The following is a 15,379-nucleotide window of genomic DNA, read 5'->3' on the forward strand; positions in this document are numbered from 1 at the left end:
CTCCTTTCCTGCCTCCCCTACAGGCTAAAGGATTCCAAGCTGAAGCTGCCTGGCAGCCTCTTCCTATTTCCTTGTCCAAATCAAGAGTAGATCTAAATCAAAGAAAAGATAAAGGAACCCAAACCATTGGACTTTTTTACCCATCTAGCAAACTATTGGAGAAGAAGGAGCTTGAGATGGTTTCACAAAAAGAAAAGCTGGAAAAGATGAGTGATCATAAGCCTCTCCTAACAGCCATCAGTCCTGGAAGGGGTTAGAAACAGTTCTTGATTTTATGTAATCAAGGAAAACTCTTCTTAGGTTCCAAAGCCACAATGTTTGACTTTGTATTTTCTTGAAAAGATTATAGTCTATGGAAGGTGCCACCACTAGGCCATTAATTTCCATCTTTACAAGTCTGTCTCCCCACCAGACACTTGTAAATGCAGAAGTCAGATCGCTGATCTCCATCAAAGGCTGAAAGAAAGCACACCAGCAATAATCTAAATTAGGGTTAATGACTCCTGTACAGCTTTATTAGTTTGCTAGTACTTTGATCTCCTCAGATCCTACCAGATCAGGGGCAGATGTGTCCTGTATTTGAATTGGAAACCTCCGAGAAACATTCTCACACCCTGGCCAAGGGAGTGAAGTTCAGTTAGTACTGCTATAGTGCTTCCTGGGAGAACGGTTGAACAAAACTTTCTCTCTTAGAGACACTGGGGATCACAGTTCTTGAAGAATATGATGGAGCTTGTCTCCGTGAAGAATTTGTTTGGAATAGCATTAGGGAATAAATGATGGAAGTTTTGGAAGCAAAGCAAATTAAACAGGGGAAAGGGATTCTTAACAGAATTACAAAAAATATTGGTTGGTGGAAACCTTTCCAGCTCTTGTAGTCCCCATCTTCCAGCCCTCAAAAGTATCAGCACATCTACATCACTCCTTGCAGAGTAAGACTGTCCATGCAGAGACTACTGTGTCATTACTGCAGAATAATTTGTTTTGCAGTTGCTGGTTTGTTCAGTGAGTTCTTTCTTGAATCTCTTGTCTGTTTGCTGTCATTAAAAACATTGCAATTTTTAGAGACTTTAGTTTTATTATCCTAAGAAAACTCCAATTCCAGCATCCTAGACCCCAAACCCTTAAAGACAGTCTATAAGTATTAACTAAGGACATAATAAATGGCCTAATTTGACAGATTGTCTTTAATGTCACAGGGCAGTCCAGTTGTGGAGTCCAGAGTATAGGTTTATTTTAAAGCACTACAGCATCAAATCATAGTTTGGATGGACAATTACTTTTTTTGATTGGCTTTCCCATCTCTAGCTCTTTTCTACAATCAGAGGGTCAACCCTTCTGGCCATTATCAGAGTTATTTCTCTATTGTGTAGAAAAGGCACTAATGAATGTTAGAATTTCCTGTTTTGACTCTGTGTGTACATATCCAGATGATGCTTTTTTATTTTTAAAATTATCACTAGGGCAATCTATTTTCCTTCTCTCTTGCTCTGAAATGTGGAGCCTTCCCTTAGGGACATCACTGTAGCAAATACAACACTTGACTCAGCAAGTCAGGGATCTTAACCTTAGTTAGAGATAATGAGGGATTGACCTGTAACAGTGCTGAGAAAATATTTAACACTAAACACTTCTATATCTGTGCATCAGATGTACGGCTCTTGACTTGTGAGAGAGAAATCCTTTCACTATGAAAGGCTGGGAAGAAATTCTGAGCTGCTGTTGAACTACAGTAGACTCTTGTTAATTTTTAAGCCAGTTAGCAAAGGCAACTTTGTTGAAGTCACACTGGCATAATGCATTCTCCATTAGACCCTCCCAGGGACTGAGGAATATATTTCATTCTATACATGGACAGATGTCTGTTACAATCTCAAATGTTCCATGCTGCTGCCTGTCTTTGAAGTTGAGCTGTATATTGACAAGACCATATGCTATCACCCAGAAAAATTGTAGTTATATAGGCCAAATATGCCTTATTTCTTGAATTCAAATAGTGCCAGATATTGGATACTATTTTTAAAGTTAAAAAAATGCAAGTGACTAAATAAGTAATTTTTATTCTTCTAGACTATATCAGCCATTAACTAACCTTCTTTGCTTTTGTGAAGATTAAAAAAGAAAATAGAAAAAAAAAAAAAAAAAAAAAAAAAAAGGACAGGGGAAATAAGAGCAGTACCAAAACACTAATCCTCTGATGTGTACTACATTTCTTTTCTGCTATACTTTCAGTCTATGTTGAACAGAAACCAAGTCATTTACCAGGTAAAATTTACAAAGAAGCCTCCTCTTTTCCATTATAGCAAACAGTAAATCCATGTGACCTAGGTACAACTAGCTATTGACAGCATGAATTCAAGTATTCCATTAACGCTGCCAAAAATCCTTTCAGATGCAATAAAACTTCAAATATGCAAGGGTATGTTCCTGGCCATTTGGATTTTTTTTGAAATGAAAGCTGGGACTCTGGATTAGTTATGAACCAGTTTATTGCAAATAACATTGACTTCTCTGGAGGCCTCATTCACAAAGTATAGTCTATCTATCTTAGATATTAAATTACTATTTTCCATATTTATTTGTTTTTGCATATGAGACCATGGCAGGGAACAATTTATGTTGCTCTGGGAATCAACTTTCCTTCTATTTATGTTCCTTTAAAGTTGCCTAACAAATAAGACTTGCTGTTTTAGTTTGTCACAGTTCCTGCCAGATCAGTCTTGCAAGAGTCTTCCAAGTACAAAAATCCCTCATGCACTTGCCCTCTCTAGTAAAAGTCGGAGAGCAGCACTTCTTCTGACTTCGCTTCTTTTCACTATTACGAGCTTCACTCAGTGTGAAGGTCAGAGCAACTTCGCTGTTTAAGTTAAATGAGGTTACCAAGCCTACACAATTTATTTACAACAAAATAAATCATACTCTACTTCCTGTAAGTATGCTCAAAAATAAAATTAGCCAGATCCTGATAGCACCCATTTGAGAATGAAAACAAGTCATTTTGGTTTTTTTCTTTGATGAAAACAGAACATTGCATTGGAAATACTGGACTGGAGCTGCAAAAAGTCACAATGTCTTCATCTGAGTTTTGAATCCTAGAGCATTCAGCCCTGAATGTTCCAGGCCCTGTATCAGCATAAGGGATTGCCAAGTCTCTCTCCCAGAGTCTGACAGGCAAAGCAGCAGGAAGGTGATTAGGCAAATAGCTCCACTGAACAAGCTAAGCAGTCAATATTGACAGGAACATGTATAGCAGTTGCATGAACGCGCCCAGAGGACCCGACTGTTCCTAGGAATTAGCAGTTGGCAAACGTTTTGAAGTACTATGTTGGATGTGGCACTTGGAAGCCTTCTAAGAAGGGCAGTTGTTCAGCGACATCATTCAGGAAATGCATTTCATGCTAAAGGGTGAGATGGAAGAAAGCGCAGGGATGTGAGTTAGTTGGAGGAGCATTTGCTCATTAGACCACTTCTGAATCGCAACAACTAGTTGTCAAAGAAAAACTTGTGATTGCTTAAGCTTTTAATGTGCTCGCCTGTGCGTAATTGGAAGGCATTGGTTTGGAGAATAATTTACACAGATTAGAATGCCATATACATTGTGTTACCATGTCTGCAGTATTTAGATTTGGCTCATTGATAACTGTCAGTGACATCAAATCAACTAGAAATTAATTCAGTAATGCACAACTGCTTATTTGTAACGTTGTACTAATTTTTGTCTGGGATAGTTTGAGATTCTCCTTCCCACAGGGCCAGTTTCGATTCTAGAGGAAAACTGCAGCATGGTTCTGTTGTGAAAAGAGGTGCTCTAGGAATGAATTATGACACATGGATAAGAGTATTTCATCTTTTTAAAAGCGTAACTTGCTTTTCATTTTCTTGATCAGTCAAATCTTCTGAAAAAAATTTAATGTGTTTTTGTCTCAGTGAAAATATGCTATTCTTTAATCATTCATCACATAAGTGGAAAAAAATATTGATCACAATTTCAGGGATTTTTCTCCTGCTTAACTCTCTCTGATCAGGTTACTGGAGAAAACAACTGGATCATGTCTGCGCTCACCTTAGAAGCTATGCACAGAACAACCTTGAATTCAGAGCACTGATTGGAGAACCTCGAATGGGAAAGGTAGGAACTTGTGAGTAGTATCTTCCTATGTAGCGTGATAGAAAAGAAAAATCTTACAAAAAAATTATTCTGGCTGCTGGAAAAACACTAGAAAAATAAGTGTCTTCCTTTTCTTTAGACCTTGACCTGGGGTTTTGTTTGCTTCTTTTTTTTTCTTTTTTATTTCATTTTTCTGCTTAGTCTTTTACTGAGGACTTTGTTCTGTTTTCATTCCTGTGGTAATTTCTATCCTTCTCTCACCTCACAGCTATGAGAGAAATGATAGAAGACAGAAAGCCCTTGCTCAGCTGCCTTTATGATGTTCCACAGCAGGCAACTGAGAGAAAAAAAAAAAAAAGAGACCATTGACATATATGCAGCTGGTCAGTTAAATGTGCCCTACTAGAAGTGGGATTTAGATGATGTTTGTCTCTGCTCATGGCTGGATTACACCAGTAGATAGCAGCAATTCTCTTTGGTCTGTATAGTCTACTCCTACTGCAAAATAGCATTGGAACAGTGTATTTAAGGCAGTTGGCTTTTCATACTGGAGATGTGGTCTTCATATGTCACCAAAATACATTAACATAACTAAAGGGGTGTAGTGAGAAGGTGAAAATTGAAGGCTTTTCCTAAGAATCCTAGAAGATAGGGGTGAAATGACTGAGTGATCATTTGGTCCCTATCCTGATGGAGAGTCAGCTCTGCCTAAACTGTTACTGACAGATGTTTGTCTTGAAGCTTTTAAAACTCACCAACAATGGGGATTTCACAGTTGCCCCCGGCAGTCTGTTTCTGCACTCAATTATCCTTGAAGTTCAGCTGCAGTATCATATTGTTTTCTTTGGCAGTCCTGCTGGGTTAAGGAGCTGCGTCCCCCACACTACTTCCTAAGTGATGCCAGCAGAACTGTTTGTGGTGCTGTCCTGTGGACTGGGTCAATGAACTGACCCATGCTAAAAATAACTCGGGGGGCAGAGGAAGGGCATCAGTGCTAGTACAAGAGAAGCTTGGCAGTGGGTAGCTGGAAGTGGGATGGAGGCAGAAGCAGGGTTGGGAACTCCTTAAATTGGCATTGCTACTGAGAAAATGTGGGAAGCTTTTTCTCAGTATCTGACCTGAATCTGCCTTGTTACAATTTAAGCTCATTACTACTTAGCCTGTCTTGAGGGATATGAAACATCTGTGAAAAAAGCAATTATATCAAATAGAAACAACTATAGAAAAACTCCTGCTGTACACAGGAACCCCGGGGGTCAGAAATCTGATTGGCATTTGGCAAATTTCACTTTTGGGAGGTGTGACACTCCATCAGATATTTTGCATCTGAATTTTATATCCACTCAGACTGACTGTGTCCACCAGTATATTCAGAAACTGTAGCACAAATATAAATATAAAAGATATCTGCTTGGTGGAGATGAGATATAGGTCCACTGCAACTTGTTTTCTTTACTAGAGGATTCAAAAGGATATGCTTGAAAGATACTAAATTGCCTAGAGAGACTAATCCTGCTGCTTCTTGGCCTTTTGTCATCCTATTGTCTTGAAATCATTACCCTCAAAAGTAACAGAAATGATTCAAAGTGGATGCCAACTATCTGGGTTTAATGCTTCTTTTTGAGTTTTCACGCAGATGAGAAATATAATCAACATTATCAAAATTCTCAACCTGCTACGGTATAACCTTGTCAGATTCATACCACTTTTATAATCCCCTGTGCACTTTTTATAAATGACCTCAACTCCCTTCCTGCCAGCACTTCTGTCTAAATGAATCGACACAGAAAGGTGCCCATGTTTTGCTACAGACTGTGCTTCTACAGACTGGTACAACTAAAGCAGTTAACAAGCTCTGCTGGAGTAGGGAATCCTAAGGACTACACAGCCTTTAATGAAGCTGCAAAGTCTGGGTGGAAAACAGCTATAGTTGTATGAAGCATAGCATTATCATATCTTTTGGAATAACTGGGCACTTCTGGCATTCTGATATTCCAGTCACTCAGAATACCACCTGCCCCTTGCTCAGTTGGATGAGAAGTGGTCGTATCATATCATAAGTACACAAAGGCCAACACACATGATTTTTTTTTATTGGCTTGCTGATAACTATCATCAGCCCATCAGTGAGGATTATTCCTAAAACTGTTTCTGTGTACTTTTGTAAGAGATACTAACAGTTTCTCTTTCCCCCTAGATTACTTCTGCTACAGTTCATGAGGATGACTGTGAAGTCACTATTACATTAAATTACGCTCTTGCTATTAACCAGGTCAGTTTGGGGGATGAGGCCAATTGTTAGGAAGCTGGTCTAAAGCTGTCATTAGATGAGTCAGCATAACACTTTATATATTTTTTAATTCAGGTCTGTACAAGAAACTTTTTTGTTCAGAGGGTGTTAACTCATCACTTCAGTGAAAGGAATCTTTTTCTTTTTCTGTTGGAGCAGGTTGAACAGGAATCATTATCTGATTAAGCCAGACTTCATGGGTTTCATTGCTATCTTGCATTTCACTAGTTTGCTATTAATATTAACATTCTTCTTTCAACTGATGTTGTTTAATCATCCTAGCATCACTTAGCTCCTGATCTTTGGCCCTACTTTTCTTTAGTTTGCATGTTATGCTCTTAATGAAACAAGCTTAGTAATTTTGAATAGTTTGGAGATAATTGCCAGAGCTCCTGCTAACAATATTGAAACACTCAAAATCCCTACCTCCAACATTACCATGTTCCAAAAAAACACCCATATATTTATTTCCATTTTTTTTCAAAGATGAAAATCTATCATTTCAAAGATCCAGAATTCAGATTGTATCTTTTGTGTAGCATCTTAAAAAGTTTACCTTGCCAAGCACTGCCTGAAAAGGCTTATCACTTCATTTGACAAGCAAGGAATTAATCAGATCTCTCAAACAGAAGAGATGATTTCATTTAGATTAGAATGATTTCATAAAAAGGAGGTTGTGTCACTTTTTAAATCAAAACACACACATGGTTTAGGAAAAATCTGCTGCATTATCTTGCCTCAAAACAAAAAGAGCTCAGTTACAGGTAATCATTTGTTTTCTGCTAATTTGAGACTGATGATATTAAAAACCTATGTATTTTTTTCATATATAATACCTCTGTTTTGTGCTACTGGGATTATTACAGTATGACCTGATAATCTGATTAAATGCCTGCATTTGATTCCACAGGATACTCCTGCCAGTAAACCAGTGAAGTTCAGCAATCATTACCTGAGCACTGTAACAGAAGGCAGAGATGGACAGGATGGCAGTCGGGCTAGTTTGGGTGAATTTTTTTCTGTCTTTACGGTCAATCATAAACTTAGTAATCAAGAATACGGAAGTAGTGCTTGAAAGGTTGAAATTACACATAGGGACAGGCAGACTATCATATTGGCACATTCTGTGCCCACTTAAGTTCATTTTAAGCCTCAAAATGTGGCTGAATTGAGATTTAAGCAACATACAGACTCTGTCAAAAGCTCACGAGTATATTTCATCCCTAGAGGACAGCTAGAAAGGCCAGTAAACTGCAGCTGCAGCTCACTGAAGTGTTTTTAGTCAAGTGATAAAGCTTCTGACAGTTTGCATATTATTTTCCAATAGGAGCTGTAAATGCCAGTATTGTCTTTATTCTTGAGCTGTGCTAGGGACTTCAGCTTTGCTACATTTGGAAAACATAAGAACTTGCAACTCCAGCTGGTTTCAGTAATTGCTCAGCAACTCATATTGGCAACTCTTATTTTAGGCAGCTCCTATTGCACTCTGATTTTCATTGAATCAACTATTAATCTATCAAGTCAGCATTAGAATTCAGAAATTCCTATTGCATCATTTGACATACTTCAATTAATATATAAATTTCTGCCAGTTTACACTTCTGATCTGAGACTTTGCAAATAGCAGCCATGGCACCAGGAGCTGGTTTTCTAGAGTATCAATGATGTGACCACAATCCTAGGCACTCTAGTAGTACCAGCCCAAAGGGTCCCCATGTGCTGCATAATTTGCTCTTCAACCCTCCTACACATTGGTAGACTGTATCTCTTACAAATAATAGACATACATATCTATTCAAGATCCTCTAGTCTTGGTCATAAGTATTTGGGAAGTAAACAACTTTGAAAAAATTGCAGGGATTTTGGTCAACACAACCCATGAATCTGAGTCAAGATTGCTGAATAGCAGCAGCCAGTTTGAGGAAAAAAAATAAATAAAAGACTCAAACCCCTCAAACTCCACACTTCATTGAATCTTCATTTCAAAATAGCAGGTTTTGAAGTCTGCCTGAATGTAAACCTTTGTTAAAACCAGTCTGGTCTGCAACAAACATTTCACCACTTTCTCTCTTGTAGAAAAAATGATGAATATTGCTTTCATTTCAACCCAAAATAAAAGATTCTTTTTTTGGATAAATTATTTCCAGATCTCTACCCCTAAGTTCTTGTTAGGATACTGGCATTGCTTTGAATTAACACTGCTTTCCCTTTCTAGCAGGCAAAGAGTATCATAATCTTTCACATTCAAGAGGCAAAATAAAGCAAACAAAATCAAGAAAACTTACAGAAAAAGAAGATAAGCTCCCTGTATGTATCTTCTGGCAGTACAGGAAAACTTAGCAACAGAGCTGCACTAACATAAAGGAAGACATTCAAGAGTAAAAAAAATGCTTTTAACACTGACTGTGGGGAAAAGGGAGACCTAAGTCCAACTTCATATAAAACCTGAAAAAATTGGTGGCTGACATTTATTACAGAACTGGAACTAGCCAACTTTGTTCCTACTCTCTATGAGGTTAAGTAGATTGTTGCTCTCATTTTGGACCCATTCTGCTTTTAGTGATACAGTATTAGGCATAAAGACCATTGCAGACTGATTTTGTTATAGGCTTTTGTCAGAAGCAACACCATCTTCTCTTGCCCCTTACCGTCTGGTTCTGACTGCACAGGACATGCCCTTGGCTGTGCTAGAATCAGTTTGCACACTCACAGTGTGAACTAGACAGGGGAAGCTGATCTAATGTAACCACAACAAGTTTTTAAGTCAGCTCAGTTTTCCCATCCAGCTGAGATGTCAGCACACCTGAAGGTTACCTTAATACAAGGAGCAAGGCTTTATTTCCACTAGAGACCAAATACTGTGAAAGCACAGCCTACTAAAAGGATTGTCAATAACGGCATGGAAAATTTTCAAGGGAAATGTGCAGTAATCTAAGCTTGGATCACTTGGTCAACTCCATGGGTGCAAGAGAGTAAAAGAGCTTTGATACTTGAGTCCCAGGATAAAAATGCAATAGGTCATGTGATTGGGCTTGTGGGAGGGCAGAGGAAAGAGACAGAAAGAAAGGTGGGAAGAAAAGGAAAAGCGGGGGGGGGGGGGGTTATATACATTTAAGTAACTACTACTAAAAAGAAATATTCATTTTCGAAATAAAAGACTTCTACAAGTTCTGGAGGTTTCAGACTTTCCTTGTACAGCAAAGAACTTATGCCCATGCTTAATTTTATTGTGGTGAGTTGATCACTGTACAACCCTGGATAAGTGTATTGATCTAAAGCTAATCACTTAGATTAGAAGCCTCTGCAGAATCAAGACTTCAGTAGTAAGACATTAGCCTGTGTCACCCAACATTTCCTCAGGTATGGAAAGAAATTTTCACAGGTATCATGGCGTAGTAGTACTGAGGTTCAGTTACCCAGGTACACTGCATCCTTCCCTTGGCTACATCGATGCCACTGTGTGCATTTTCTACCTTTACTCAAAAGCAAAATATGGTCCACCTATTCATATTTTCACCATGTAAAATGTTACTGATTAATTTCTGTTTCCACAGCCAGAGTCCAGACAGCTACTGGGAGAAATGGGTCCAAATGCGGAAGGAAGAATTGCTGTGGTAGAACAATTGCTCAATGAAGTAAGTTATTGCTAGCTTTAATTTCACTCTCTAGCTCTGTTTACTGCATGAATATTATGTGGCATGTGACTTCAACTTCACGTTTAGGATGCAACATCCTTGCAATACAATTGACTGTCATCAAGTTTAAAGTGCTTAAGGCAGTCTCCCATTGGCGTGACAATGCCAAGTAGAAAGAAAAATATACAAATTTTACAATTTAGCCTCAAGTAATCTGTATAGGAAAGGAAAGCATAACCTCTACTTTTTTGCCATGTAGTAAGGTACGTCCTGACAGTGGGATCTAGTTTCATTACTCTTGTTACACATTTACTCTAGCTTTGAGCTAGGAAGAAACATCAGCTTTTTCAGAAGAAACATCTAGAATCAATACCCCAGTTTGAACATTTTTCTGTATTGGGCATGAAGACCATTTGCTAACTCAAATTGGCATTATATTAAAGCAAGGTGGAAGCCACAGAATCTTCATAGCTTTTAAGAGCTCACCTTCCTTCTCTTGTGTGTTCTACGGAGCTGACCCAAACTGTGCCACCACCGAGGACCAACCTGTTCTAACAGCAGCTGTCTGTAACAGGTGCACTGACGCAATCTCCGTTCTTGTGCAGAAAGGTGCTAATGTCAACCAGCAGTCAGGACTGTAAGTGAGCAAGGAATCTCTGCCTCCGGTCTTTTCAAAAGGTATACCAAAAGGAACTCGTGCTCCAATTTTGGAGAGGATTAACCCCCCCATGCCCCTCCCCAAATCTGTAGCCTAAGAGATAGACTTTCAAAACTGATTAAAAAAAATCTGCACTTGAACAAAGGTAATAGTATTCACAGTTCTTTCAGCTGACAGCTTTGAAAATTTCTTATCATTTCAGTTAAAAAGCCTGCTGTTCCATCCAATTCCTCCCCCCATCAAATTCAACTTACATATGATAAATCACACTAAAGCCTACCAAAAAAAGTTACTGGAGGTCCTTGCCCTATATCTAAATATTCCTTTTCCTTAGTTTAATTTGGTAGACCATATCAGGACCATTTCTTTATGTAGTAAATATACTGTTGATTCCTCCTATGCAGGCACAACACTACTCTCCATGAGGCAGTTTTGCTTGGATTAGAGGGTGAGGAGCACATTGAAGTCCTATTACAGTATGTACTGCAGCTGGGACATCTAGCTCAGCTGAAAGCCACCTGCAGTCCACCTGCACAGATCTAATCAGGAATACTGAAGGAGCATAGCCTGCAAGCAGCTGAACACTCATCTCAGCGTTCTGTCCTTGCAGAAAGAGACTTCCAGAAATTCTGAAGTGACTCCACATCAGCATTTACCTAGAAGCCACTTTACTAATTCCATTAACTTAGAATGAACTTAAGCAGCTAAAAAGAATCTGTTCGTTATTTACAGCTGCAATGCAAGCATAAAAAAAAGAATGCAAAAGGACAATCAGCATATGATTTGGCTGTTACAGCTGGAAATAATGAAGTTATTTCACTGTTTGCAAATAAGCTTGGACAGGAAACATTGGACAAAAACAAAACCCAGTAACATTATTCTTGCCAGTGTTTGATTGCAACTGCTTCTTCCCCAGGATCAAGCTGGAGGCTCTTTTGAGTTTGGGAGAATTTAAACTCATCTGTCCAGTTGTCTTCAGACTTCACTGGATTGTACAATCAACCCTGGCCCCATGACAGACAACTACTTTGTGAAAGATTCTCCCATCCTTTCCCAGCTCAATTCTTCACCATCTGTGCTCCATTCAGCAAGATTTCTTTTCCTTTCCGAAGGAGTTTTTCCATACTTGTGCAAGGAGAAGGACCAACAAACTCCTCCAAGGCACAAAGACATTTTAGGAGAACCTGATGAACATTACTTAGGACAGTTTGACATCTGAGCCAATAGCATTGTAAGCTGCACTCCGATTAGCTTATTTTCCATTTTCAAGTTAAAACAGCATTCAATGCAGCTTGTTGTGTTAAAGGTCAGATTCTTTACCTTCAGAAAACTGAGTAAAAATTGAGTCACTGTTTTGGCTTCCACTTTTATTTATAAACACATCAACATGAGGCAGCAGACAACTACAGACAGAAGTATACATATAACAGGCAAACTAAGATTTGGTATGAACTTTTAAAAGTTATTAGCCATGTTCCTAAATCCCTGAAGGAGTCTTGAAACCCCCCCCCCCCCTTCCCCTGTTTATTTCCAAAGGTATCAGTAAGCACTGATATATTCAACAGAAGAATGGAAGTGACTATCAACCTTTGCAGGAAACAGTTTTTACACTGGGGCTACAAGCATCCCCCAAATAGTAACAGCTAGGTGTAAGAAAAGTAAGAACAACAACAAAAACAAGTAGTAACCCTTAATTAAACCAACAGGAAGAAGAGAAGAATCCCTGCTGAAAAAGATTATTCATGCAGAGCATCAAACACAACATACTTCCTTGACAGAATCAGGTGACTGAAGGAGAATTCAGAGCTGTTCTGCTCCTGACAGATATGGCCAGCATGGAAGTGTTCTCAGGAAAGACAATGACTGAGTCAAAGGGGCAATGTCAGGGCATATATACAAGACAGATACCACAGGCAAGTGAGAGGCTACAATTGCCTAGGAGGCAAGATTCTCTATTTCACGACGCATGCACTTGGCTGCATCTTCAACCTCAGCCACCTTCTGAGAAATTTGTTTTTTCTGCAAAGAATAAAAATAAAAATTATTACTAAATTATTGTCTATAAGACAAAGGCTTAAAACCAGGAAAAGGCGTACCATCTGACCCAACATGAGACAGAGGAAGCAAACCAATTTGTCAGAACAACAATAAGGACTCAAGTGGCCAGCTAAGCAACCCCAGGCCTAGGAACTGAAATAGCTTTTTCAAACTCTGAACATTTAGGAAACATTACAGTGCTGATGTCTACATACAATTGCATTTTTCGTTCGTTCTTTGTCCAGCTTCAGGAACTCCTGCAACGTCAGGTTAGCCGGATCCTTCTGGAGGGAGAGAAAAGCACAGCCAGCAGAGTGTTTTCTGTGTTCCTCCCTAAGAGGAGGAAAAAACAAAACAGTCAAGCTGATAAAAACACACACACACAACTGTACTTTCCTGCCAAGCACTCCAGGAGCCATGAATGGGTCCACCCGAACCGCTATTGCCCAGCCACAGTTTACTCACAGCCAACAGAGCCATAGCTCTTTGCTGAACACGCACTGGGCCAGAGCTGGCAGCCAAAGCAGTGCTGTACCCCAGGCTGCCCCCGGCCTTACCAGCCGAGGGGACCCTCTCACCCCACCGCCGACTAAGGGGCAGGCTCCCCGCCTGTACAAGAAGGGAGGCAGAAGGGAAGCCCCCGCTACTCACAAGGGGTCGTCGTCGGGCTCCCAGCCTTCCAGCTCCTTGAAGCAGAAGAAGCACTGGGCCACGTCCGGGCAGTTCTCGCTGGGGCAGTGCACGAACCCCGCCGACGCCATCTGGGGGCAGAGGCGGGGCGGGAGGGGCCGTCAGCGGCGCCCGGGTTTGGGGCCCCTCCCGCCGGTCCGAGCCGCCAGGCTCACCCTCTCCGGCGTGCAGGCGCAGCCCTCGGTGAAAGGCCAGTTACGGAAGGTGGCGGCGCGGGCCGGGACGAGGTAGAGCCGCCATTCCGCAGGCAACGCCAACACCTCACCGCCGGCCGCCATGGTCCCAACGGTTGCAGCAGCGCCGGCGCGCGGGGCAGCACGGGAGGGCGGGCGGGCAGGCGCGCGCGGCACGCCGGGAGCTGTAGTCGCCGTGGGCCGCCGCCAGCAGCTGCGCAGCGGCCATCGCGGGGGCGTTCGGCAGCGCCGCGCACTGCTCGCGGTTCCGCTCACCCCGCGCGGAGCGGTGCCGCCTCGGCAGAAGGACCATCCAGAGCTGGTGTGAAGGCGTGCACTGCGGTGAAGGTGTTAGGAAAGCTGAAGGTGTTTGCTTGCCCGTGAGCCACCTCTCTGCAGCTCTTGGTGCCCACTGCATTTACCTTCAGGCCAGTTAACGAACTACTGAAAATACGGCCCAAGCCAGGACCTGGCTTACTCGGGGAGCACTGCCTGAGCATCTTCATATTTTACTCCACGGGAACTGAAAGAATTCTCCTAAAAACACATACCTAGTTGAGCGCGAGCCCCGTAGGGAAACATTCACACAAAGCAGCTGCCACAAGAGCTGGACGCCCTGACTTTCCTCTGCAGTCAGCTGAAGGAGACAAATTCATTGACAGGAATCTGAGTGGGCTGGCGTGACTCCCAAGCGGTGAAATGCGGCTGGTGGAGGGCAGGACCCGCCACCAGAGCAACAAGGCCGGGCTGCGTTGGCCATGCCAAACCAAGCAGCGGCCATGCCAAACCAAGCAGCGGCTCCCAAACCAAGCAGCGGCTCCCGAATTGGAGCCCTGAGCTGTGCGTGCTCGTACCCTGATGAGGCAAAACATCCATGCAAACCTCTCTTTGAGCCTTGCCCCTCCTGTAGCCCCTGAGCTGATGTGTGAGCCGTGCTCTCAGCATCTTAGCTCCGCTTCCCCACTTGCCAGGGAAGGGACCAAGCCCTACGGTCATGTGGCACGCTGGTCGGAAGCCACATGACCATGGCCAGGACTTGGCACTTTGAAACAATGCCAGCAAGGGAAGGATTGGAGCAGCCCTGTAATTTCTGAGAAGTCTGAGGTATGACATGAGCCAGAAGGAAAAAGCTGCTTTTTTAAATACTAGCCACTCCCTCCAGCACAAATCCAAGGGGAAGGAAGATGAGTTTGTCAGGTTGGCCTTTTTTTTTCTTCTTAAATGACACCAAAAAATTATCTTACAAGTAAACTGTGAAGTATTACTTTTACCAAATTATTGAGTATTTGCAGAATGATCCCAGTATTTAACCAGCTCAGCTAATGTAGATCTACAGGCTGGATAAGCTGACCACAATAGGCGGCTTCCTGGTTGTGAAGTATCAAAGCACACACAAGTAATTAAAAAGGTTTGGGTTTTGCTGCCCTGTTAGGAAAGGGGAAATTCCATCTTTATTTTCCAAGAAAAGTTTGTTCTGCTGAACCGGGCTGCATTTGGCAACTGCAGACGTACCACAGCTCAGGGAAGTGTGGAGTAATCCAAATTATGGGGTGTTGCATTATTAATCAGGGTGGATGCTGGCTTTCTAATCACAGCTAAGATAGTTCCTCATGGTGGTCTCTGAGGCATGAAGAGATGGGAAGTGGAGGGCTAAAAGCACGTCGTTTACGTCGTTTCACTTCATACCCTGGAAAAGCTTCAGCTGTTGCACAGAAAGGCAACAAAAGGCAGGGAAAGCCATGTGTGTGACCATTTAAGCAGTGACCTTGAGCTGCTATGAGCTGTTTG

The 15,379-nt window shown here is 41.5% G+C and overlaps 2 protein-coding genes across 15 annotated transcripts in view; one reads left to right on the plus strand and one right to left on the minus strand.

Annotated features, from left to right (window-relative positions):
- The window catches only part of DZANK1 (double zinc ribbon and ankyrin repeat domains 1), a 27,296-nt gene extending 15,253 nt beyond the window's left edge, over window positions 1-12,043 (plus strand). For 7 of the 14 annotated variants that reach the window (XM_064509794.1, XM_064509789.1, XM_064509797.1 and 4 more), the window contains 7 exons: window positions 24-252; window positions 4,026-4,129; window positions 6,306-6,380; window positions 7,309-7,405; window positions 8,614-8,705; window positions 9,953-10,033; window positions 11,608-12,043. In XM_064509794.1, the coding sequence (XP_064365864.1) occupies window positions 24-252; window positions 4,026-4,129; window positions 6,306-6,380; window positions 7,309-7,405; window positions 8,614-8,705; window positions 9,953-10,033; window positions 11,608-11,646 (717 nt within the window). In that variant the 3' untranslated portion in view covers window positions 11,647-12,043. Of the gene's footprint in view, window positions 1-23; window positions 253-4,025; window positions 4,130-6,305; window positions 6,381-7,308; window positions 7,406-8,613; window positions 9,469-9,952; window positions 10,034-11,095 lie in introns of those variants that run through there. The other 7 variants (XM_064509795.1, XM_064509796.1, XM_064509798.1 and 4 more) reach the window with 7 other exon arrangements.
- BIRC5 (baculoviral IAP repeat containing 5) lies at window positions 12,038-13,757 on the minus strand. Its single transcript, XM_026104220.2, has 4 exons — window positions 13,574-13,757; window positions 13,380-13,489; window positions 12,944-13,061; window positions 12,038-12,710 (listed from the first exon to the last, which is right to left on the minus strand). The coding sequence occupies exons 1-4, from the start codon at window positions 13,694-13,696 to the stop codon at window positions 12,627-12,629; spliced, it is 435 nt and encodes a 144-aa protein (XP_025960005.2). The 5' UTR covers window positions 13,697-13,757; the 3' UTR covers window positions 12,038-12,626.
- Between the last annotated feature and the right edge of the window lie 1,622 nt (window positions 13,758-15,379).

The sequence above is a fragment of the Dromaius novaehollandiae genome, chromosome 3, assembly GCF_036370855.1.
Source record: "Dromaius novaehollandiae isolate bDroNov1 chromosome 3, bDroNov1.hap1, whole genome shotgun sequence".
Classification (NCBI taxonomy): Eukaryota; Metazoa; Chordata; class Aves; order Casuariiformes; family Dromaiidae; genus Dromaius; species Dromaius novaehollandiae.